This window comes from Volvox carteri (assembly GCF_000143455.1).
Source record: "Volvox carteri f. nagariensis unplaced genomic scaffold VOLCAscaffold_76, whole genome shotgun sequence".
Taxonomy (NCBI): domain Eukaryota; kingdom Viridiplantae; phylum Chlorophyta; class Chlorophyceae; order Chlamydomonadales; family Volvocaceae; genus Volvox; species Volvox carteri.
Genome location: NW_003307619.1, coordinates 492,965 through 515,199, shown reverse-complemented (window position 1 = coordinate 515,199; position 22,235 = coordinate 492,965). Strand labels below are relative to the sequence as shown.

Sequence of the window (22,235 nt, the reverse complement as noted above, 5' to 3'; positions counted from 1 at the left end):
ATTCGGAATATTTTCGCATCAGTGATGTGTTAACACAGGCTGACTATTCGTCACAGCTGGCGTGGAACGGCTCAAGCCACCAACCCGCCGCTGCGCTATTTTTTACGGCAGAGTCACAGTCGGTACTCGTCTTTTATGAATATGTGCCGCAAATGGTGTAACAGTCCATGAACCAATTGCTAAGCCTTTACGTTATACTCATCACAACAACGTGTCGAATACAACTGCATGTTGCCCAGCCTGGCAGAAGTGTATGGGCTTCTGACTCAGAAAACGCAGCACGTCTAGCGTGTCCGCTAGGGGACCCAGCAGCCGACGACTTGGAATAACAGGCATTTCTTGTTAGATTGTCGTGCCCTTGTTTCAGCGCGACACACCAATTACATCCTTGATGTGCCTGTCATTTCATGCATTTCTCTTGACATGCAAGTGAGCAATCATCTCGGCCGTAACCTCGGCTGTAACAATCACACACACCTCGGCCGCGGAAAATTATTAACACCAGTATTGTCCACGACTTCTGATCAAGCACCCTATATTCCTCTCAGCCATTCCTTTTTGCATAAGTACGTCCAATCCTTCAAGTCGCATTATAAACATGTACGGCATTGAAATGCATCTAACTACCTTCCTTCCATCAATGCACCACACTAATTACACCACACCCATTACAGACTTTGGTAATTTCTGGGCAAGCCCTACCTTACGCGTAGCGTGTGTCGTTTTCGTTCTTGTAGGGTAGGGACGTGTTTCTGCCATTTATAACGCGCTCTGTCTACTAACAGAGGACACTGCGTCGAAATGTCAGCCAGTGGCTTTGCCCACGCCCAATGGCAGGCCGGTCCACTTGAATGGAACACTGTTATAATGGAAGCCTATGATACGCGCGGAGCTGGCAAGAGGCGAAAAGCTCGAACAAGTGCCTGCCAGGCCCCTGGCTGCACCGTGGATTTGAGTGACGCTAAACCTTACTTTAAACGCCATTCCATCTGTGCAACGCATATGAAGGCGCCACAAGTCTGGATAAACGGTGAGGGTTAGATGTTGTACTGATAACAGTCTCCGACCTGTTTAAGTTTGATCTCGCGCGCTTGTGATTATATGAAAACATAGCCGTGTGAGCTCTGCAGCTGGTTAGAGCTCTGCTTTTGCAGCATCGTGGTCACCACAGGACGTTTCGCTGCCGTCCGCAGGCGAAAAGATGCGATACTGCCAGCAGTGCGGTCACTTTGAAAACCTGGACATGTTCATCGGCGCAAACAGGTAAACACGGGTTTGGTGTACGTTGCCTGGCTCGGCAATTCCAGTGTTGGACAGCCCAGCCGGGAGGCTCATTCCTTGCGTCTAGGACCCCCTCATCGATCCATTCCTGCTTGAAACGCCGCACATTGCACACTGTACACTCCATCACATCCTCGATGGCCGTATGTGCCGCACATACGTCCCTCAGGAGCTGCAAGATGTCCCTGGACCGCCGCTCAGCGATCGCTCATGCTTCAAAACGGAAAGAACTGCGATCAGCGAAGTCCCGGGATCAGGAAGGCAATCAGGAGCTGAGCGCCAGCGACAACACCAGCTCCGATAAGGGTGAACGCAGCGGCTGGAAGGACCTTGACAGCACCTGGGGCAGTCCTGAGGAAATGATGCGAACTGAATCCAGCAGGAGAAATGTCCTTGGTGAGGCTGGGGTGCTAGGGGCAGCGTATCACACACACAGAAACACACATGTACAGACATTCGCATACACACACGCGTACACAGCGTATTATATCCTATAGCCTCCATGGCTTGCTGTACGGTTGCGTTCGGGGTGCCGGATAGGACAGGACGAGGCGAAACCGGGGCTGCCAAGCTGTGGCCTTACACTACTGCAGTACTAATTGCTGCTCTCGGAGCGCCAGGTCGCGTGTGCGCCGAAGCGCGGTCTAGCGCCACACGGCGCGGTCTGAGCGCACGCAGTGCTGTCCAGCGCGGCCACACCGGCACGGCCGAAAGGACTGACGCACAGCACTAGACAACTAAACGCAGCATTAATGACTGACAGCGTCCACTGGTCACCCGCCCCTGAAGCGTCAGCGACGCACGAACCACACCCTGGTCAGCGGGGCTGGCCAGGCGACATCCCTAGCGCGCAACGATACTCTAAGGGCACTTATTTGCCGTGCGGTAATCGCTGTACAGCTGTGCGTCTGGCGCTCCGAGGGGACTGCCTAATCACCAGGTCTCCAACTGGGCCGAGCCTGCCGCTTATAAACGAGGGACACTGAGGGCGGGGGGGGGGGGAAGTGAGAGCAACAATAATAAGCTCCAATAGTGTAGGCAGAATGCCGGAACTATGGAGCTGTCAGCTGAAATAGTAAATTCGAAATCTCAGCAAGCCATACGGCTGCCGTACATAACCTAGCTTAGAGGCTATACTCGCTTTGCTCCTGCCGCATCTAAGCTACAAATATAAAAGCTGGTCAGATGCTATGGTCGTGGTGGTGGTGATGGTGGTGGTGGTGGTGGTGCTGCTGCTGCTGCTGCGACAGGTCCAGCCCCTCCTAGTTCTATCTGGCTTCTGTCGCACAGCTCTCCTCCACTGCGGCCACTGCCCCCGTCAGTCCCCAGTACCCACCTGATGAACATCCGGTCCCAGCATGTCTGTTTGTCTGTCCGTATGTATGTCTCTATTTCTCTGCACATGTGCACACACACACACACTCCGTGCAAAGCCAAGAGGGGCTTCCCCCGGTGGTCAGCTCTGCCGCGATGTGGGTGAAACTGGTTGCCAACCGCCGCCCCCGTGTCCCCCCGGCGCTGAAACACACACGTCCCACATGCGTACTCCCCCCGCACGTACGCACCCTCTCGCCTTCCCTCCTTCCGGGGCACATCCTAGGTTTGCACGACGTACGATATACCCCTTTTCCCTCCCTAGACCCGTGCTTGCATGAAGCAGATCGGCCGTGCCCCGCTCGAGACGTTGACATGGCGTTGGACAGCAGCCACCCTCAGGCGAGTGGGGGAGCGGGGTGGTGGTGGTGGTGGTGGTGGTGGGAGACGCGTCAGCACTGGGCTCGCCCGGGCGGCTGGACGGGGGAGGGCGGGGGGGGCCGGGGTGGCCAAGACAGCAAGAACCTTGCCCGGCGGCATTGGGCTCCTAGCGCCCAGGCTCCCTGACAGTCGTACACAAGAACACACAGGAGGAAGTGCTGGCTCCTCGTGTTTGGGCGAACCGTCTGAGTAACGTCCCCCTGTCCAACTCCCACCGCTGCTTCTACCCCCTCCCCAGCCCGGAGTGGTGCTGGTGGCAGTGGCGCGGGTGGAGGTAGAGGCAGTGGTAAAGGTAGTGGCAGTGGATGAGTATTGTATGTGTTCCCTTCGTCCCTTTACCCCGCACGTCACGACGCAGGGCAGTGGAGGCCGCCTTCTGTCGGACCGGACGGCGCCTTTCAGAAACGCCTCAAACTCCAACGGTCTTAACGTCCTACCGGTCCTCAACGATAACGGCGCTTCCAGCGACAATAACGGTCACAACAACTTCAACTACCAGTACAGCGGCAGCAACCCGCAGGTCAACGGCAACAACGTTGTGCATTTGGAGCCCCCATCGAGGTGCTGTCCGGACGTGGTGATGAGAGACGGTGGCGACGACGGCGGCGGCGGCGGCGGCCGCGGCGGCAGCCCCGAGGAGGGCAGCAGCGGCCACATGAACTTCCCTTGGATGCGATCGCTGCAGCAACACCAGCAGCATCACCTACAGCCCGGCGGCCCGGGTGCAGCGGGGCTGCCGGGGCTGCCTTCTAGAACCCTGATTGCTTTCCCATCGCTGCACGGCGGCAAGCCGGCGGCGGCGGCGGCGACGCCACACCTGACCTGGGACCAGCAGCGGCAGCAGCGACCTGAGGTGCTGACGGCGCCGCTGCCGGCAGCGGCGGTGACCTCCTCGATGTACGGCGGCGGCATCGCTGCAGTCGCCGCCAGTGCCGCCAGCGGTAACGTCACGTTGAACAACGCAACGACGGGTCGGTTGCTGGCGGGTGCCAGTGCGCCGCCGCAAATCTTCAGCGCGGCGCCGCCGTCGGTGGTGGTGGCGCTGGACCCTGCGGAACTGCCCGGCATCCATGACCCCGCCCTGGAGAGACAGCTCCAGGATATCGTCACCTCGGCGCGGCTTGAGGGGCTAGGATGGTACGGCAGACCACCGGGATCGGGGACGAATATGTCGCCGTACTTGCCTACCGGGAACGAGGGGGCCAGCGGCTTTGCCGACGTAGCTGGGCCGCCGTCACAGCAGGCGCATTACTCGCTTGCCAGGGGGGCCCCCGGCCCGGCCGGGTTCGACGGCAGCGGCGGCGGCGGCGGCGGTCGCCACGCGTGTACGGGATCAGCGGCGATTGGCGGCGGGGGGAGTCATCAGGTTCGTGGTCGTGGTGTTGCTGGAGCCGCTTGCACGGCTGCCGCAAACGGCACGGCGGCGGCGGCGGCGGCGCCGTCAGCGCCGGAGCCGTCTCTTGCGACGGCGCTTTGGTACCATCGCCAGGCAGCAGACGATGTCGGCGATGTTGGCGGCACTGCCGGCGGCTGGGTGCAGCCCAAGTCCAAGCCGGGCGGCCAGAACGGCGCTGCCAGCGGCAGCAGCGGCAGTAGCCTGGAGACGTGCATGCATTACCTTTCGCAGCAGCCCCCGCAGCAGCAGGTACCGCAGCACTCGTACGGGTACGAGTACGGCGACGTCGGTGCCGGCGGCAGCTACGGTGGCGGCGCCGCTAGCCCCGCGACTCACGGCCCCGGGTCCGCCGGCGGTCGGGGCCACCGTGCGGTGGGGCTCGGACGAGGGGGCGCCCTTCGGGGACTGCTCGGCTACCGCTCCGGGGAGGTGAGTACGGCGGGGAATGGAATGGGAGGTGAGTACGGCGGCCTAGGGGGCTTTGGGGGCGAGAGCTCGAGGCGTCCTTTGCCTCAAACTTGTGGAGTGTCGTACGGAGCAGATCTATACGCGCACATCGTCATCAGCACCCGTAACAGCATTACCAAACGCACAACATAACCAACCTCCCCCGCACTCCCCCCCAGCTTCAATCGTGTGTGGTTCGTCTTTCCCCCACCCCCCCCAACACACACACACACACACATTCCTCACCCCCTCCCCTCCCCCCCCCGTCCCGCACAGCCTGACCAGCTAGTCCGTATGGCGCTCAAGCTCACAAGCAGAGCGCCACATGAGTTAGAACCTTCGACCATCGCGTCGCTACGGAGAATGCTGTCCGTGTACGACAAACTGCAGGTACGGCAACGGGTCAATTGGTGGTGGTGGTGGTGGTGGCGGCCTGCTTGTCTGGATGTTGGAATGTACTGCCGCCCCCTTTGTTTTCTCCTCTCTCCACGGCACCTCTCCCACCCCCCGCACACACCCCCACGCGGCCGCACATCCCTCGCCGCCAACAGAGCGTCCAGGGCTACGTACGGCCCGGGTGTACCGAGCTCATCGTTGACGCGCACCGCCCGGGCAGTACTGCCACCGAGAGGATGATGAGAATAGCTGCGGCCGCCGCAGCAGCAGGGGCCGGCGGCGGCGGCGGCGACGGCGGCGACGGCGGTGGCAATAACAACAATAACGCTTACACGAGTGGGGGAGCCGCCTCCGATGCCGCGGCCGCAAGCAGTAGCAGCGGCAACAGCAGTCTCTCCACCGCCACCGGCGGCGGCCTGGGCTGCCGCTTCTCCCTCGGCGGCGACGCACTCACCACCGTCAGCAGCAGCGGCGGAGGCGGCGGAGGCGGCGCCGTGTCCGCGGGTTCACCCTCGAGCAGCTCCTGGTGGTATGAATCCGACTCGGGCAGCTGTCAGGGCATTCGTACGACGGCCCTCGCGGAGGCGGGCCTCGCTGTCTTGAAAGAACGGCTGCGGCCGCTCCCCCTGGATGGGGAAGCTGCGGCGGCGGCGGCGGCGGCGGCGGTGGAGGGCAGGGTGGAGGGCGGGGTGCGGGGCCGTCTGGGCGGCTTGCGGGCTCTGACCCTGAGCCGAGTCCTGTTGGAGAGGAGGTCTTGCGAGGGCGGGGTGGTGGGAGCGGAGGCTGTTCTTCGGAGCCCCGATGTGCTCGCGGCTCTGCGGGACATTGCGACTGTCAACGACACCGCCCTGACGTGTCAGCTGGGCGACATGGTAGTGACGGGGGGGGTCTGCTGGGGAAGACGGGGGGAGAGATGGGGGGAGAGGGTCTTTCCACTTGGACAAGGTATGAATGTTTGCATGTATGCAAATGTGATTATATGTAAATATACACGTATGTATGTATGATGTGTGAATCAGGGGGTGTATCTTCGCCCGTGGCAGCTACCCTGCGAAACCCTGCCTTCCCCGGTATTTCGGGGCACCCTCATCCAGTCACCCTAGTCAACTTCTCAGTGGATCGCTCAGGTTCCGCACCCACCACCAGCATCCAACGGAATCTGCCGGGTCGACAGCGGCCCAACTCCATTCCTGGTCGGCTCGCGGGTTAACTTTATCCCAGGTCACCACCGTCCATCAACTAGGGGCGCAATGCCTTCCACCATCGGAAGGTCTTTGACCCGAACGGGTATCGATCCCGGGATCTACCGGGGACAATGGTCGCGCCTTACCAGTGGTGCCAAACCCTATATTATGTATTGTATGTGTGTACCTGGCCTTTCCCTTGAGGACGTATGCCGCGATACACGCACACATGCGCTGTTGCCCCCCCTTTCCATTCTCTGTCACACCACCACCCATACCCCTAATACTTACAACACTCATACATCGCATTAATGACTCAACGTAACTGCGGCCCCCCCCGCAGGCGGTTCGCGTGAGTGAGGAAGGCGACGTGGGGGACGTCCAAAAGCTGCTCGCACTGCCCACCATCGTCGCTGCTTCGTGCGCGGCAATCAGCGCAGGTGGGTGAGTGAGTGAGTGAGTGGGTGAGTGAGTGAGAGCGGTGGATTTGTCGCTTGGTCGCCATTCGGGTTGGCATCCTGGTCGCAGTGGCCGCTTGAGGGATCTGTTAGCTTGCCTTCCTTCCGTCCTAAGTCCCCCTCCACCGCTATATAATACCGCTCTTGGTTCTACTGCTCTTTTTCCGCACTTAATTTAGTCTTGGCGGCTAGGTAGGTAGTTTTCCGCTATCGCCACATGACTACTAACATCATCGCGAGGACTTCTTTTTCAGAACCGCCGACTGGTTAGTTATGCCTTCTTCACTTCTGGCGTATCAGTCTTTCCTTGGCATCGCCTTCACTCGCTCGTGGTTCGTCTTCCCCCTTCACCGTACCGTACCGCATGGTTCCGTACCGCATGGTTCCGTACCGCACTTGGTGGTACCTTTCTCCCCCGGGTGGCAATCAATCTCCCCCACCCCAAACACACACGTACACACGCGCGCAGATAAACCTGTTACTGAGGTGTTGGTGTACGGCACTAATCTGGAGCGTTTCGGAATGGCCTTTTGGGCTCGGATGCATGGGGTTTGCTACCAGCTGCAGGTGGGTTAGGGGGGGGAGGGGGGGGCACAGTGCATGACAGTGCTTTGGGAAGTGTTGTGGGTGGAGGGGGAGAGGGCGGAGAGTGTGTGGGTGAACGGATGCATGTGCATAGACAATGCATGTAACCGTGCATGTGTGCCATGCCTGATATGTGCTCAGTCGTTTCCTGTTCTGATAGAACTGAGCCAGCTCGCCTCCATGGTGTGTTTTAGCAATGTTAGCCGCGAGAGGAGGGCCCACAGGAGGATTAGTCCGAGTGGTGGTAGTGTGGTAGTGTAGTAGTGTGGTAGTGTGGTAGTGTAGTAGTGTGGTGTGTAGTAGTGTGGTAGTGTGGTAGTGTAGTAGTGTGGTAGTGTGGTAGTGTGGTAGTGTAGTAGTGTGGTAGTGTGGTAGTGTAGTAGTGTGGTAGTGTGGTAGATGTTGCGGAACGTGTTTGCAGTACGGGAGGAGGACTGCAACAAGGGCAGAGCAGTGGAAAAACCGAAATCAAGGGCGCTGCTGGCTTGTGTGTATATGTATGTGTGTATGTGTCTTTATTTTCCCCCTCAGCCCCCGGCCCTTTTTTCTCGCACCGTGCCTCACGTGCCTTCCGTGCGCCAGCTGCACACACAAACACACACACACACACACACACCCCTCCCCCCTCTCTCCCCCGTCCTTACCCCTTCTCCCCCTTCTCCCCTCTGCCAGTTCCGCACCTCCCGGGGCGGGGCAGTGATGCTGCAGCTGCCCGCGCTGCCCCAGGTGGGGCTGCTCCAACTTGAGGCGGTGTCCCCCGGGGGCGGGGCAGTGGGGCCCAGCTACCCGCTGCTGGTGCTGCCCTCCGCGGGGGCGGTGGAGGAGGTGCACGCACTGGCGCGACTAATGGGACCGGCGAGGTATGGGGGCCGCTGTGTGCGGGGTGGGGGGGAGGGAGGAGGGGGAGAGGGGGACCCGTGTTCAGGAAGGAAAACTCGGGTGAAGGGAGGATTTGAGGAGTGCCCAAGTTGTCGTACTTCTTAAGGGTGATCGCCCTGATGGACGAACGGGGTTGTCTTGAGGTGGAGGGGAGGGGAGGGGAGGGGGAGGCGTGTGGCGGGGGAAATGGGAAACAAATCCACACGAATCCCCGACGTTTTTTATATGCGCCGTGACGCAAGGGCATTAAGACGCTCACGCCACTTTGCCTCCCCTGGGGGGGGGGGAAATTCCGTACGGATGGCGTGTGGATGGGAGGGGATGGGGGGCTGCTGCCGCTGAATTGCTCCCACTTCTTGACCAAGCAGGTGAGCTCGTCTGTTCTTTGGCCCCCACTCCCCTCCCTTGGGTTGCCGGTGGTCGCCGATGTGTGTGTTTGTCCTTCCCTTCACCACCGCTCACCACTGCTTAGCTCCCCCACCTACCCCACCACCGGTTGGACACCGGCCGCAGTTCGCCTCCCATTTCCTCGCTGTGATGCCTCCCTCGACCCAGCTGCGTAACAACCACCACAACAGAGGCGCATAGCATCAACCAAAAAATAATGGAAAAGTGTTTAAATTAAAATAAAATAAGCAGCAGCAACATGTCCACGAGCGGGCCCCCCTCTCGCCCTCCCACCTCGAGCTGGCGGTGGGCGGCAGCACTTTCGCCTCGCCTCACACCACTTCCTTCTTGTCCTCATGCGCCTAATATCGCACCTATGACTTCCTTTCCCCCACCCCCACCCCCACCCCCACCCCCACAGCCTCCGCCGGTTCATCGCCGATTTCGGTTTCGTGTTGGGTGTGGGTGCGCTGCTCTCCCTGCCCCTCAACGGCATCACACCTGTGAAGAGCGGCCCCTCCATGTCCCTGGGCTTGGGGCCGGAGTCAGTCAGCGCCTCTGACTCCACCTCCTCCGCCTTCAATTCCGCCGTCAACGTGGATGTGCAGCCTGGGGGGGGCGGCACCTGGGGTTCCACGGAGAGCGCGGACGTCAGCTGCGGCAACACTGGCGACGCCCCTGCTGAGGAAACCAATAGCAGCAGCGGCCAGCCTGCCGTCGCGATGGCGGCGTCGCAGGCGACGGCGATGGCGGCGGCGATGGCGGCGGCGGCGGCACCGCTGGTGATGCCGATGCGACGGCGCGGCGTGTTGAGCCGCGGCGGCAGTCGTACAAGTAGCCGAAACACCAGTCCTGAGAACAGCGGTACCAGGGGTTTGTTTTCGGAGCGCAATGACCCCACGGATGCGATGACTAATGCAGACGACGAGCAAGTAGTGGAGCTGCTGCTCAGTGCCGGAGCGGTGCGCAGCTTGCTGGTGAGTGAGCGAGTGAGCCTGTATTTTGTATCTGTATGTATTTATGTATGTGTGTGTTGTATGTCTGTATGCGTCTTTGTTGTGTGTCTGTGTTGGAGAGTCAAATTGTTGTAATTGCGGAAGGAGGGGAGGGGGGAAGGGGAGGGGGGGGTTTGGCGATTGGTGCGGGTGGGTGTGACGGCGGCGGCGGCGGCGGTGGCGGCGGCATTGGGAGATGTGGTGGATGCACCGCCATCAGGCCGCAACTGCTACTGCTGCTCCACAAACGGTTTATGGTTGTTTGTTAGCCTGATATTTCTGCGTGTATAGCCCGGTCCTCGTTTTTCCGCCAACCCACGCATGCCCCCCCTCCCCTCCTCCCCCCCTCAATCGTGTGTGGTTCGTCTTTCCCCCCCTCCCCCCGGTCTCCAGGACACGAGTGTCACCCTGCTGCACACGCTGGTGGAGCGGCGCATGCAGCACTGCATCGCCCTGCTGGTGGACCGGCTGTCCGAGCTGGGGGAGCGCTTTCCCGACAGGGTGCATGGGGGCCTGGCGCCCCCGCTGGCTCCGGGACCCGCATTCGTACTGATGCACGCCGCCGCCCGCGTCGGTGACCTGCGGCTGCTGATGCCGCTGTTGGCGCTGGAGGGGTTGCTGGGGGAGCATTGCAGTCTCACGGCGAGAGGTGATCGGGGGCAGGGGCGCAGGGGGCAGGGGGGGTGCGTTACGCTCTGCTTTGCAGCAGATGCGCTGTTTCTCTCTCTCTCTCTGAATGATTTGGCGGCGGAGGTCGTGTTCCGGCGCCTGCTCGCGCGGCCTCCGCGGGGCCCCGAGGGTCTCAACCCTTTCCGCTCCTCTTTCGTGACCCAATATGACCTCTCAACCCCCCCTCGCAACCCTTCCTGTCAGGAGTCAACGGTGTCACTCCCCTGCACTTAATAGCGCTACTGCCCCAGGCCCCCTTGCTGGTCAGGTCGCTACAGCGGCTGCAGCCGGGGCTGGAGCAGGTGCGTGCGTGTGTGTGTGAGGGGGCCCCCGGGGAACAACATGTAAGGGAAGGGGTAAAGGAGGTCTCGTGTGCGTGCGTGTGTATGTGTGACCTTCAGCGCCCTGACCTCCGTTCCGGATACGTCCCCGCAGGCACTGGGCACCCTGGAAGCGGATGACGGAGTCACGCCCAGCCAGCTCTTTCACATGATGCACGTAGCAGCTACCACCAATGATTGCGCACCCACAACAGCAACTGCAGGCGGCGGCGGCGGCGATGGCGGCGGCGGTGGCGGCGGCGGCGGCGCGTCATCATCCCCGCCGCATCAGCGGAACTCGCACTTTGCCGAAGGTGCGACGGTGACTGCGATGGGGTCATGGGTCCTCGCCTCCTCCCCGGCATCATCTAATTACGGCTCATCGCCCAGTCCTGGAAGACTGCCCGCCGACATGCTGTTGGCGGCAGCGGCGGCGGGGGAGCTGGACTCGCCGGTGAGTGAGGCCTGGAGCGCACAGGGTGCGGGGATAGCGGCGGCGTCGTCGTCTTCGGCGGGGGCGGCATGGCGGTGGCGTAAGGCAGACGGATCGATCGCGACCACATCGATAGCGGCGGCGGCGGCGGCGGCGGCGACGGCGTCGCCCCATCCTTTGGAGAGCCTGGTGCGCGTGGAGAGACGTGAGGTGCAGCAGCCGCGTGCAGACGATCTTCGTACGGGCGACAGCCGTGGCAGCAGCAGCAGCGGCGGCGGCGGCGGCGACATGGAGCCGATTGGTGGTGGTGGCGGTACCGGCGGTGGCGACAGCCGCTACCTATCTCCGCCGCTCCCGGTTCGGGAGGCGGTGGCGGCGGTGTTGATTAGTTCCAGCTCGTGCCAAGGTCGTACTGCTGTAGGTCCCGGTTCGGAGCAGCAGCAGCAGCAGCAGCAGCAGCGGCGGCGGCAGGCGGCCCTGGTTCCGCAGTACTCGACCGCGCCGGGATCGATCGTGCCGGCGGTGCTGGGGACCGGCGGGGCCGCAGGTGGCGGCGGCCGCGAGCGCCTGGACAGTGTGGAGACCGTTCCCCAGGTGTGCACCTTCGTACACGGCAGCGGCGGTGCCGCCGGTGCCGGTGCCGCCGGTGCCGGCGCCGCCAGCGGCATCGGTGCCGCCACTGCGCGCCTGGTCGGGGTGACGCCGGGAGCGCCTGGTGCTGCGGGCCCCAAGGGCCCCAGGGGGGACCTGCCGCCATCGCGGCCCTCGTCATCGTCACCATTATCTTTTCAGCAGCAGCCTGGCCGGAACGGACCGTCATGGTCCGCAACGGCAACGGCAAAACAAGGCCCCAGCGGTACGGCAATAAAGGTATCCGGCTCGGAAGCCCCCCCCGGTGCGCCCTCCCCCGCAACGGCCCCGCAGCACCCCCCGCAGCACCAGGGCCGCCGGAGTGATACCGGGGAGGTGCCGCAGGGCGAGCGGGGCCCGCAGGGGCCCGTAAGCGGAGGCTGCAGCGGCGGTGGTGCCGTACGGCCCCCAACCGATCCGCCGCTCGCGACGTCACTCGCGACACCTGCCGCCGCTCTTGCCCGTCGAGGGGCAGGCGGTGCAGCGGCAGCCGCTGAGGGACTTGGTGAGACTGAGGGGGCGATTACAGGAACAACAACAACAACAACAACGACGACGACGACGACGACGACAGCAACAACGAACCTCTCCGCGGCATTGCCTGGGGAGACGTGTGGAGAGAGTGTGGAGAGAGAGGCATCCAAGGTCGCAACCGCAACCGCCAGCCGGTCCTTGGTCCGGACAGCAGCGGCGAGAGCGACGCTGCTGGTGGCGGCGCTGGGAGTCGTCGCTGCAATCGCCATGCAGCGGGTTCGGCGGAGTTCTGGCGCCTGGCGGCTTCCTTTCTCTGCTTTGTACGGCAGCGGCGACGGCGACGACGACGGCAATGCCGCCGCTGCAATTGTAAGCCCTCTGGTTGCCTCGTTGCTTGCGGTGTTGGGTGTGGCCGCCCCACTGCTGCTGCTGCTGCTGACGGCGACTCGCCCCCGGGTCCGTGCAAAGCGGGTGGGGGGGCCGGCTCCAGGGGGGGAAGGGGACTCGTAGTGGCGCACTAGCCACTAGTGAGGTGAGGTGAGGTGAGGTGAGGTGAGGTGAGGTGAGGTGAGGTGAGGTGAGGTGAGGTGAGGTGAGGTGAGGTGAGGTGAGGTGAGGTGAGGTGAGGTGAGGTGAGGTGAGGTGAGGTGAGGTGAGGTGAGGTGAGGTGAGGTGAGGTGAGGTGAGGTGAGGTGAGGTGAGGTGAGGTGAGGTGAGGTGAGGTGAGGTGAGGTGGGGGGCCTTCTTCTTTCAGTCCATGGCCGCCAACCAGGGGTTGTGTAGCTCTTTAAGCTAACTTGCTTGTACCAATGCGTCCGACATAAACCCCTTTTGGGCAGCTTTTTCGCTGCGTGCCGGCAGCTCGTTCTTTTACGCTCTTTAAGTTGCCGTACTAGGTATAATTATTGTGTCAGCGAAGATTTTCTTTATGGCTACATAGAAACTCCTTTTTTGGCTGTGTCGTGCAAGGACCCTGTTGCATCGCGCCCTCTGATGTGTGTGTTGCGGCCCCTGGCCGGATGTGGGTGTACTTGTGTGTATGTGTGTATATATGTGAGCCTGTGTATCCGAACTGGAGATTTATTTAAGCGAGCCTGGCGGTGCTGTGGTGGTGGACCAGGGAGGCAATTCCCTGAATGTGTGCATGACGCAAGGGCTGTAGCAGCTGAGCTGTTCGCGGCAGGTGGGTGCTAACATCCCCTCCTTTATAGAAATCTTTCCTCGTTTTGTGTGGATTATTTTTGGTATTGACATCGGGGCGGGGATGCCGGCGCCAGCACACCTGACACAACCCAGCAATGGAGCAACGTAAGCACGCAGCAGCGCTGAAATAATTGTTTATTCTATTATGCAGGTCGAGTAACTTCCCTAGATCTACTAGTCGTCATATATGTCCCCAAAACCTGAATGGCGTTGTGTGCGGCACGTGTACTGGTGATGTGTCAATAAGATTCGCCCGCAGTACTCTGTACATCCGGGCCATAATAAGCGACCTTCATTCATCGTTGATACGATCATGAACCGGACCGGTAATCATGGTTGTCACCGATTGATGGTCATCATCACGAACCTTGCCTACGCGCGCTCTGGCAAAGGTATCCCGGCTAGTTGCTACATCCTTCGCATACATCCATGCCGTTTTGCAGGCAGTGTCGGCCGTCCCTGCCGTGCCTGTAGTTGCAGCAAGGCTGCTCATGCAAACAGCTGGCCTGTTGTCGTTGGTCACATGTGCCGGCTCGCGCGGCTTTCTTCCGGTTGCCTTCCAGTGATGTCCCACGATTCGCATGTTGTTAACAAGCCTTGTGGCTGTGACGGAAGACATGTTTGCTTCGAATAGTTTTGTCATGTGGGGTGGAACCAGAAGCGCCGCCAGCCCTGGGCGGCAGAGCCCCGGTGACGCTAGCGGTCCTTTGGCAGACCGAGCGTGGACCAAGGCGTATATGGTTGCTCTTAACACCTTGAATATGAATCATAAATTGTAATCATAAATATGCTGTACGAGTTTCGTGAACTGCTGAGCTTTTTACGGTGCGTACATTTCGCCCTGCCAGGATCCACTCCATCGTCGGCACTCCGCATCAGGTCATGGTAGCAAATCCATCGCATCCATGCATGGTTTTTCCGGGATTGCCATCCGGCGCCCTTGGCTGCTGCTGCTTCCCTGCCGTGCTGTGGCCAACTAATGCCAAGGTACTGCAGGCCCAAAACACCAATGTGTCCTCACGCATCATTAAGCCAGCACCGCTCTCCACAGTCCGGCCAGTTGGGCGTTCCCCGCCTTCCAGCGGCCTAAGAGATATCACTCGTACGTATATTTCACATGATAGCCCCCACAACTCATATCAGCGGGAAGATCTCTAAGCTGCTCAGCTGCAACCAAGGCCTTTTCCACCGTCCTGAACTCCACGTCTATCAGCCTCCACAACGGCCAGGACGCCCGCAACACCCCCTGACCCCACCTACGTCGCCGAAAATGCCCCCGAGTGGCTGCAGACGTCTACGTGCTCACGCGTCCTTGCTGCCTGGCAACCGTCAACACACAAGCAAGTACATCTGGGGCAGCTGCCCTGCGGAAGTCCCTCCCCTCTCCTACCATGTTTACCCCGTCTCATGTGATCACCACCATCCTTTACACTCCGGCTAAACCTGCGCATATCGTCCGCCTCACGGCCCAGTGAGGGTGACCCAGGTTCCATTCCATTCGCGCTGAAACTTATCAACATGTGGCAAATCAAAAAGCATGTCGTAGTGGATGTGACCCGGATGAGCCAGCACACAGCACCAGATGCTGCCATACAGCTTCATGCGGTTGGTGAAACGCGCCGCGACGGCACTGTCCGAGAAGTCACCCATGGCATTTGCCATGGTGGTGAAGTGCAGCACCTTGGTGGTCTTGACTGAGGACAAGGCCACCTCCAGCTGTCCCGAGGGAAGACCCGCCTGCACTCGGACCTTAGCCACGCCACCATCGATCTGCGAACACAGTGGACACGGCCGCCGAGCGGGGGTTTAGGTGAGGTATTCTGCGGGAAGTTGGAAGGGCGCAAGGACGCTATGCGTAGTGCCAAAAGCAAGCAGACCGGGCCGCAAAGCACAGGTCCAGTAGCTTCATGCCGCCCAAACGGGGAATCGAGATGGCGTGAAGACACGGTCACCGTTGGCGTGCCACTAATCGGTTTCCCGTTTGTGCCGCGCGACGATGCAACCTTATCCTCTCGCTCTGGTACATTACCCGGGCGGAAGGGGAACACCCCGCCAACCCGGCCAACACCCCGCCAACCGGCAACCGAGAATGGAATCCTCATAACTCAGGTCACCAGCACTTGAGGTTAGTCCCAGCTCCCCCGCGCCCGGGCTCATCACCAAGTCTGCCCTAGCCTCCCCAAGAACCCTACCAGCATCCCTGTCCCTGGCCTTCTTCCCCTCTCGGTCCCTCCTCCCCACCTGTAGCTTCGCGGGCTCCCTGCCGTCGCTGCACTCGGGCGTCCCTGGGTTGCACAGCTCCACCACCACGCGGTCGTCCCGAACCCGCGGGGTCATCTTGGAGTTGTTGAAGAAGGAGTACTCGCGAATCTCAGTACGAGGACCGTAATCGCCCTCCGGCAGGTTCCTGAAGTGCGAGGGTCCGGCAAGAGCGGTTTGGAAAAGGACAGCAAGTGACCCGACCAGACCCAAACCATGAAACATCCAAGCAAAGTATGGCGAGTGAACAGAGCTCCTCATCGAGGGGAACCAGGTACTTGGTACACACAGGGAGAGAGAGAGAGTAGCGACTGTGGCAAGGAGGTGTGTATGTGTGCGGCTGGCAGTATGCGTGTCTGAAGCATACAAATATTGCAGTAACCGTCAAATCCAGCTTCCAGCCTCCTACTTCACTCACTTGAACACGCCGTTCTCCAGGTCGACCACGTGGTCCAAGGGGCACTGGAAGGGCAGCTCGAACTTGGATCCCGGGATACGGCCTGGGGAATGAGATGGATGTAGCAGAGGCAAGGCCACAGCCGCTTCGGTCAGGCAGTCGGCTACCCGTACAGGCATGCTATCCGGATCGTGCGTCGGGGCGTTGGGGGCATGGAGTTGCACATGTGCTTCAGAACCAACCAAATCCCATAGCAGTCCGTAAAGGTGATGGAGAGCTTCGGAAGATGCCAAGATGCGTCCAGTGATTTGGGTTATAATCTGTTCCCTTCTCGATTATGCAAAGGTTCACCAGCTTAGGTCCCAAGCTTAGTGGATTGGGCGGCTGAGGTCAGCAGGTTTCAAGAGGTGGAGGAAGCACAACGAGCCTTGCAAGCTATGCTATTCGAACTCGTACCTCGTCCCTGTCTTACAAACCTCTGAAATCCTTCCCAGCAGAAGACTCCTAACCCGCCGCCCTCCTAAGCCCCCAACCCAGTTCCGTTCATCCTTCTTCGGGCCCCAGTCGGGCGGCCACCACCCAGTCGCAAACCAGACCGCGGAGCCACCAACATACACAACGTACACAGACGTACGCACCAGCATGCGGAGCCCACCACCTGTCCAGTCCGCACCACAGCGGCGGCAACACCAGCGCACGGTGCAGCACCACGCTGCTGATGGCGAAGGCGGTGCGCAGGCGCAGCAGCTGATGATTGACCAGCTTGAAGTGGCCCTGTGGAGGCGAGGAGGTGGGGGAAAAGACGCACCACGAGCGAGTGAAACTGATGCCACAGAACGACTGATGCGCAAAGAATGACTGATGCGCATAGTCGGCGGGGGGGCCGGGAGGAGGTGGGGGCCAGGAGGCGGAAAGCCGATGGTCTCGGTGGAGCGGAAGCGGCGGCGATGTGCCAAGGGAAGGCAGCAGCGGGACAACGGAAATCGAGCGCGAGGGTCGAAACAAGCACCGCACACGGGGGGCGCAGCGCACTCGCAGCAACAAGCGCTATGACCTTCGGGTCCCTCCTCGATCCTTCCTCGCTGTATGTCACAACCCTAACCTTCCAAAAGCACATGCGCAGGCCTTCCCCACAGGTCCACATGCACCGCTGCCCACAAGGGCACACCGAAACCCCACCAGTCCGCATCCGCCTCTTCTCCATCGCCAACCCCGTGGGCCCCATCCGCACCCACCTGCACGTTGGCGAGGTCCATCTGATTGGTGGCGGGTCCGGCGTTCTTCAGCAGCTCCGCAATACCGTCAAACTGCGGGACAACACAGGCGCGCGGGAGCACGAGGACGGGCAATATCTTGAGAGAGATGGCGGGGCATCCTTGGTGTGCGGAAGAGATGCACGGCACTCCGTACCTCCACCGGGCCAAACCTCGTTCGGAGTTTCTGAATGCCCAGGGGACCATCCGCTGGGAAAGATAGCCACATCTAATTCTTTCCACTTCCCCTTCTTATCCAGGTTTTGCTGTTCTAGATCCCAATCGTCAAACCTCACAGGATCCCAATCACAACCTCTGCAAAAGCCGCATCTAAGCCGCAACCCCCAGCCAGCTAAGCCGCCCCGAACGAAGCCCAGCACAAGGCCCCAAGCAACTCACATCAAAGCTGACGAAGCCGACGGGGTGATCATAGTATTCCAGTGGGTCGCTGTAAAACATAAACTCCCGCATGCGGTGGCGCTTGCCCGGAGTGCCGCTAAACTGGAAGGTGGCATGCACCGCGTAGGGCTGCAGGCCCATTGTGTAGCCCAGCCGCTGCGTGAACATGGTGTGGCCCGAACAGAAAATCGATACGGGCAGGATGCCCATGGTCAGGGAGCCGTCGTAACCGAGGAAGAGGTTCTTGTTGGGCGGATCCAGCATCTTCCAGCCTCTGACGTGTGTTTGGTGTGTTGTGTGTAAGGAAGGAGGGGGAGATGGGGAAGAGCGGGTAGGACAACAGAGGGAGTGAAATAAAAGAGATTGGGGTGGAAGGGCATTAGGGCGGCACGATACGCAGTAGGGTTCAGGGCACACGCCGACGCATACATACACGCAGGTGGCTGGCAGAAGTTAAGGCCCGACTTCTGCTCCCGGAGGTTCCGGGTTCAAATCCGCCTGCCGACCCCTCGGTGTGTGAGGGGTGTTGAATTGGGAGGTGGCCCCCCATCTTGTGGACGGTGTAGGACGTGACTATATCAAACTTGCGAGCTGACCAGGAACTAAGTTGTGGCGCCGTTGATCCGCTAGATTTGGTTGGATGCTGGTGGTGAGTTGCTGAACCCAACGAATATATTCTGAAGCTGGATGGGGTGAATGGATTAGGGTGCCCCTCTCGCAGTTGAGAGCAGGGAACTGCCTCGGGAAAGGGGGCCGCTGGTGAAGCTATACCACCCTGTAACATCATACACGCACATGTACACAAACACACACACACACACACGCGTGCAAATGCACGTTACCTGCGGAACAAGTCGTTAAAGGCGTTCTGGTCCCAGATCTTCTCATCTGACTCAATGACCTGGATCCAGTCCTCCACGAACGACAAGCTCTTCTTGCGGAAGAGCATAATGCCAATGTTTGCGGCGGCGCCCGCCTCAGGCCACCGTTCCAGCTGCTCATCGGGCACGGTCGCAAAGGTGCTGTCCGAAGAGGTCAAGATGTCGGCCTCGGGGAAGCGGTCAAAGTAGGGCAGCGGGTTACGCAGCCACAACACGTCCACATCCGCAATCACGACGCTAACATCCAGCTTTAGGAAGATCGAAATGAGCCGGATCTTCTCGCGGCCCATCTTGGCAAACGTGGGTGAGCCCCAGCCAAAGTCGCCCAGCGTGAGACCCGATTTCATGGAGAAACAGTTGTACTTGAGGGCAATCATCTCCCGCAACAGGTGGTCGTCCATGGCGCCCACAATGTACCCAGTCACCCCCACGGCCTTGACGTGGTCCACCCAGGTGCGCACAAAGTCAAAGTAGTGGTAGTTAGCCCACGTAACCACCAGATAACCGTTCTGGGCGATGCGCTGCACCATCTCCCTGAGTGCACAGAGCAGGGGTGGTGGTGGAATACATGCATGAAGGGAAATTACGAAGAGGATAGGAGCCAGGCACAGACATAGATTAGTGACACAGAAGAGGCTGACGACAAGGGGACGGAGTGGCGCGAATAACGTGTGAGGAGAGCGTGTAGCAGTAAGCTAGCGACGTCCGGGCACTGAAGCATCGCGGGGTGTGAAGTCATATAAATTGAATTGCGCAATTGCGCGATGATGGTGTCCCAAGGGGAAACAGCGCGGTGGTGAGATGAGGTGAGGATTGCGTTCAATAACGGATTGGCAATGCCCAATGAAGGTACCGTCATCAGCCGGTGTCGGACGCAGTACAACGGTCAAATGTAAGCCCCTTTCGGCACAGACGTAGTAGCCAAACTATCGCCCCATTCCTTAAGAAACTGCACCAGTCAGCCCCAAGCCCTCTTTGCATCGCCCTCTACGAAGGAGAGGACAGCTGCTACAAAATCCCCTTACTTCTGTGAGAGACTGAAGAGCTTCTACGAGACACCAAAGCGAGGACCACTCCACCTAGGCACACTCGCCCGGCGCGAGAGGGCCTAGCTCCCGGTTCTTACCCTCCCTGTTCATCCCGCTACCTCTGACCATACATCCGCCAAACCTGATCCACAACTACCCGACCAAAAGGAAGATGCAGCTGCAACAGAAGCCTAGGCCCGCGGCCCACCCGCGCGGTGCTGGCGTCGTGAAATGCACGCTGGGGGGAAAAACGGTCCAGCCAGCCAAACGAAACTAACCCTTTCCAGGCCTGGACCACCTGCCTAACCGTCTGCTGCCTGCCCTCCCCCCCGGGGCGCCAGTGTGAGTGTGTTTCCTTTCCTCTACCCCTTCCCCCTCACACATCCCTCGTAGAGCTCTTGCAACTTCCTTCCCTCCAATCCAGCGCACATTCGAGCTCCATCTGGGTCAGGTTTCTCGTCTCCCTTTTATTAATTTTACCCTTCTCCACCCCCTCTTTCCTTCACGTACCTGGTGGGCTTATACTCATTGTCCAGCTTGGTGATCTTGCCATCGTCGTTCTCATCTTCGCTCTCGGCCGCAGGCTTGGCCTTCTCCGCATCCTTCGGCTGCGCCTGGCTGCAAAGCGCAAGTGCAAAGCGGGTGCAGGTTAGATCGGTAGAATGCCATGCCTGACAAGGCGTATTCGCTGCTTGGTCAGGCGCTACTTCGGGGCTACTCCTGACACAATCGTGCAAGGCAGCAACAACTGCACCAGCTGTAGCAAAGCCACCCAGCAGCATGCCGTGACCCTCCGTGACTCGCGGGGACAGGTGAGGCCCCGGCCCATCGCCCACTACTCCATCGCAATCAGCTTCTGCCCTGCACGCCGCACGCTAGATGGACGGGGTACACCTTTGTGCCCTTTCAGTTCACCGCCCCAGGGTTACAGGAAGGTAAAGATAAGCGCATGCCGCCCTAGCTGCCCAATAGTGCTCAAGTCCTTGGGAATCGGTCGGGCTGGGACGGCTCAATTTCTGTCCCTAACTATAAGCCATTGCTTGAACCTCGGCCGCTGTGGACCCCTCGACCCCGTTGGACTGTGGCCGTTGGTGCTTTGGACATCGGCGGATGTTCTCTGTTGGCTTCTGCAGGAGTACCGCTTCCCCCGCCCTATACACACACGTGACAGAGGGTGACCTAGCTGCCCCCACCCCCTTTTTTGTTGTCAAATCCCTATCTCCAATCGTCCCGGGTGCCGCCAGCGCAGCTGTGGACGGCATTTCAGCCACCCGTGGAATCCCCCCCCTGGTACCGCGCTGAGACCCGTGCTGCCATGTGGATGGAGCCGGCGACCAAAGCATTTGGCTACATGGTCGCTTGTGAGACGAGCAGACGACCTTCCGCTGAACGGTATGGCCCGGGCCAGCGGCAAAACGCCTTCAATCCTGCTGTTTTCATGGACCCCTTAGCAGCTTTGAGCGCTTCGGCATAGCACTTTTGCGGAACTACGCGCAATTTGGTGTGGACACATACCTCTCGGGTTTCACCTCAACCGCAGGCTTTACTACCTCCGTTGCTGCAGGCTTGGCATCCCCCTGGCCTGTAGCCTCTCCGGCTTGCTTCTTGTTGGCCTCAGCAACCTGGATGGGCACTGGGGGTGCCTTGGGCGACTCGGGCGAGGGCGGGGGCGGCGACGGAGACGGGGAGACAATGTCCACTGCAGGTTTTACGTTCCCTTGGGTTGTCACTGCAGGAGTGGTTGCAGCCTCCTGTCCTGTTTTCCCAGTAGCTTGCGTAACTGCGCGTGGAAATTGCATGCAACAGACCGGCGACATCTCAGCCTCCAAACAACGGGCAGCGATGACGCGGAAATTTCTGTGCATAGCTGATTAATATTAAGGCACTTACACACGGCCTCCTTGTGACGCTTGTCAATACCGATGGGGTGAGGGTCAAAGGGATGGTGCACCAAATCATTAAACGATTTCCAGTACCCAGGTCGCCCGAGCATGAAGACGATGGTAAAGAACGCTAGAAGCATGATGCCCAGCACCCCCAGAGCCACTCCGCCACGGCGGCCAGCCGCAGGCCTTTGGCCTGAGCGCGCCATCGCTTCAAATTTCGTTAGGTAGATCTAAAAGGATAAAGTTAGCTTTCCACGCAGCCCATTCCTAATTAGCGTCTGGAGGGTGCGCAAATTGGGTGTAGCACTTCGATGATCGGTAAGGCGCAAGCAAAATTTGCTGACAGCAGTAAGGCACGTCTAAGAGAAGCAAATAATACGAAGTAAAGAAGTGTATATGGTCTTAACGGCGAGCAAAACCGTTGCCGATTTAGATCTGCTTTGTAACGAAGCAGTCTGTTATCACTTCAACAATGAGGTGCCATGCAGACCCCTCAACTTGAGCAGTATATGGTATCCACCTTAGCTTGAACATAACAATACAAGCAAATAATACTGCACGCTATGCCGTGCTGTCATGTTCGGAGTCAGGCAAAAGGGCCAACCGCCCAGCCAAGATTCCCACAAGCCATTTCAAACTC

The 22,235-nt window shown here is 59.9% G+C and overlaps 3 protein-coding genes across 3 annotated transcripts; 2 read left to right on the top strand and 1 right to left on the bottom strand.

Moving 5' to 3' along the window:
• Positions 1-1,002: 1,002 nt before the first annotated feature.
• VOLCADRAFT_107760 (uncharacterized protein) lies at positions 1,003-2,453 on the top strand (the record flags this gene model as incomplete). Its single annotated transcript, XM_002957612.1, has 4 exons — positions 1,003-1,030; positions 1,194-1,263; positions 1,451-1,677; positions 2,071-2,453. The coding sequence occupies 4 exons, from the start codon at positions 1,003-1,005 to the stop codon at positions 2,265-2,267; spliced, it is 522 nt and encodes a 173-aa protein (XP_002957658.1). The 3' UTR covers positions 2,268-2,453.
• An 18-nt stretch (positions 2,454-2,471) lies between these two features.
• VOLCADRAFT_98744 (uncharacterized protein) lies at positions 2,472-12,141 on the top strand (the record flags this gene model as incomplete). The annotated part of the gene is made up of 16 exons (XM_002957611.1): positions 2,472-2,531; positions 3,275-3,328; positions 3,395-4,861; positions 5,156-5,269; positions 5,431-5,456; positions 5,742-6,147; positions 6,803-6,899; positions 7,387-7,484; positions 8,175-8,362; positions 9,190-9,745; positions 10,157-10,412; positions 10,637-10,734; positions 10,868-10,930; positions 11,143-11,206; positions 11,733-12,080; positions 12,110-12,141. The coding sequence occupies 16 exons, from the start codon at positions 2,472-2,474 to the stop codon at positions 12,139-12,141; spliced, it is 3,927 nt and encodes a 1,308-aa protein (XP_002957657.1).
• A 2,364-nt stretch (positions 12,142-14,505) lies between these two features.
• VOLCADRAFT_77645 (uncharacterized protein) lies at positions 14,506-19,247 on the bottom strand. The gene is made up of 7 exons (XM_002957584.1): positions 18,643-19,247; positions 17,801-18,074; positions 17,384-17,455; positions 16,787-16,922; positions 16,170-16,251; positions 15,734-15,899; positions 14,506-15,262 (listed from the first exon to the last, which is right to left on the bottom strand). Exons 1-7 carry the CDS (start codon positions 19,209-19,211, stop codon positions 14,954-14,956), a joined length of 1,608 nt encoding a protein of 535 aa, XP_002957630.1. The 5' UTR covers positions 19,212-19,247; the 3' UTR covers positions 14,506-14,953.
• Positions 19,248-22,235: the final 2,988 nt, after the last annotated feature.

Bases quoted from the DNA above. Each gene is read 5' to 3' on its own strand.
- VOLCADRAFT_77645 (XM_002957584.1), bottom strand. From the start codon at position 19,211: ATGGTGCAGCGCATCGCCCAGAACGGTTATCTGGTGGTTACGTGGGCT. The intron at 18,075-18,642 runs GTAACGTGCATT...AACACACGTCAG, and splicing joins TTTAACGACTTGTTCCGCAG to AGGCTGGAAGATGCTGGATC. The intron at 16,252-16,786 runs GTGCGTACGTCT...CTCATTCCCCAG, and splicing joins GTGGTGGGCTCCGCATGCTG to GCCGTATCCCGGGATCCAAG.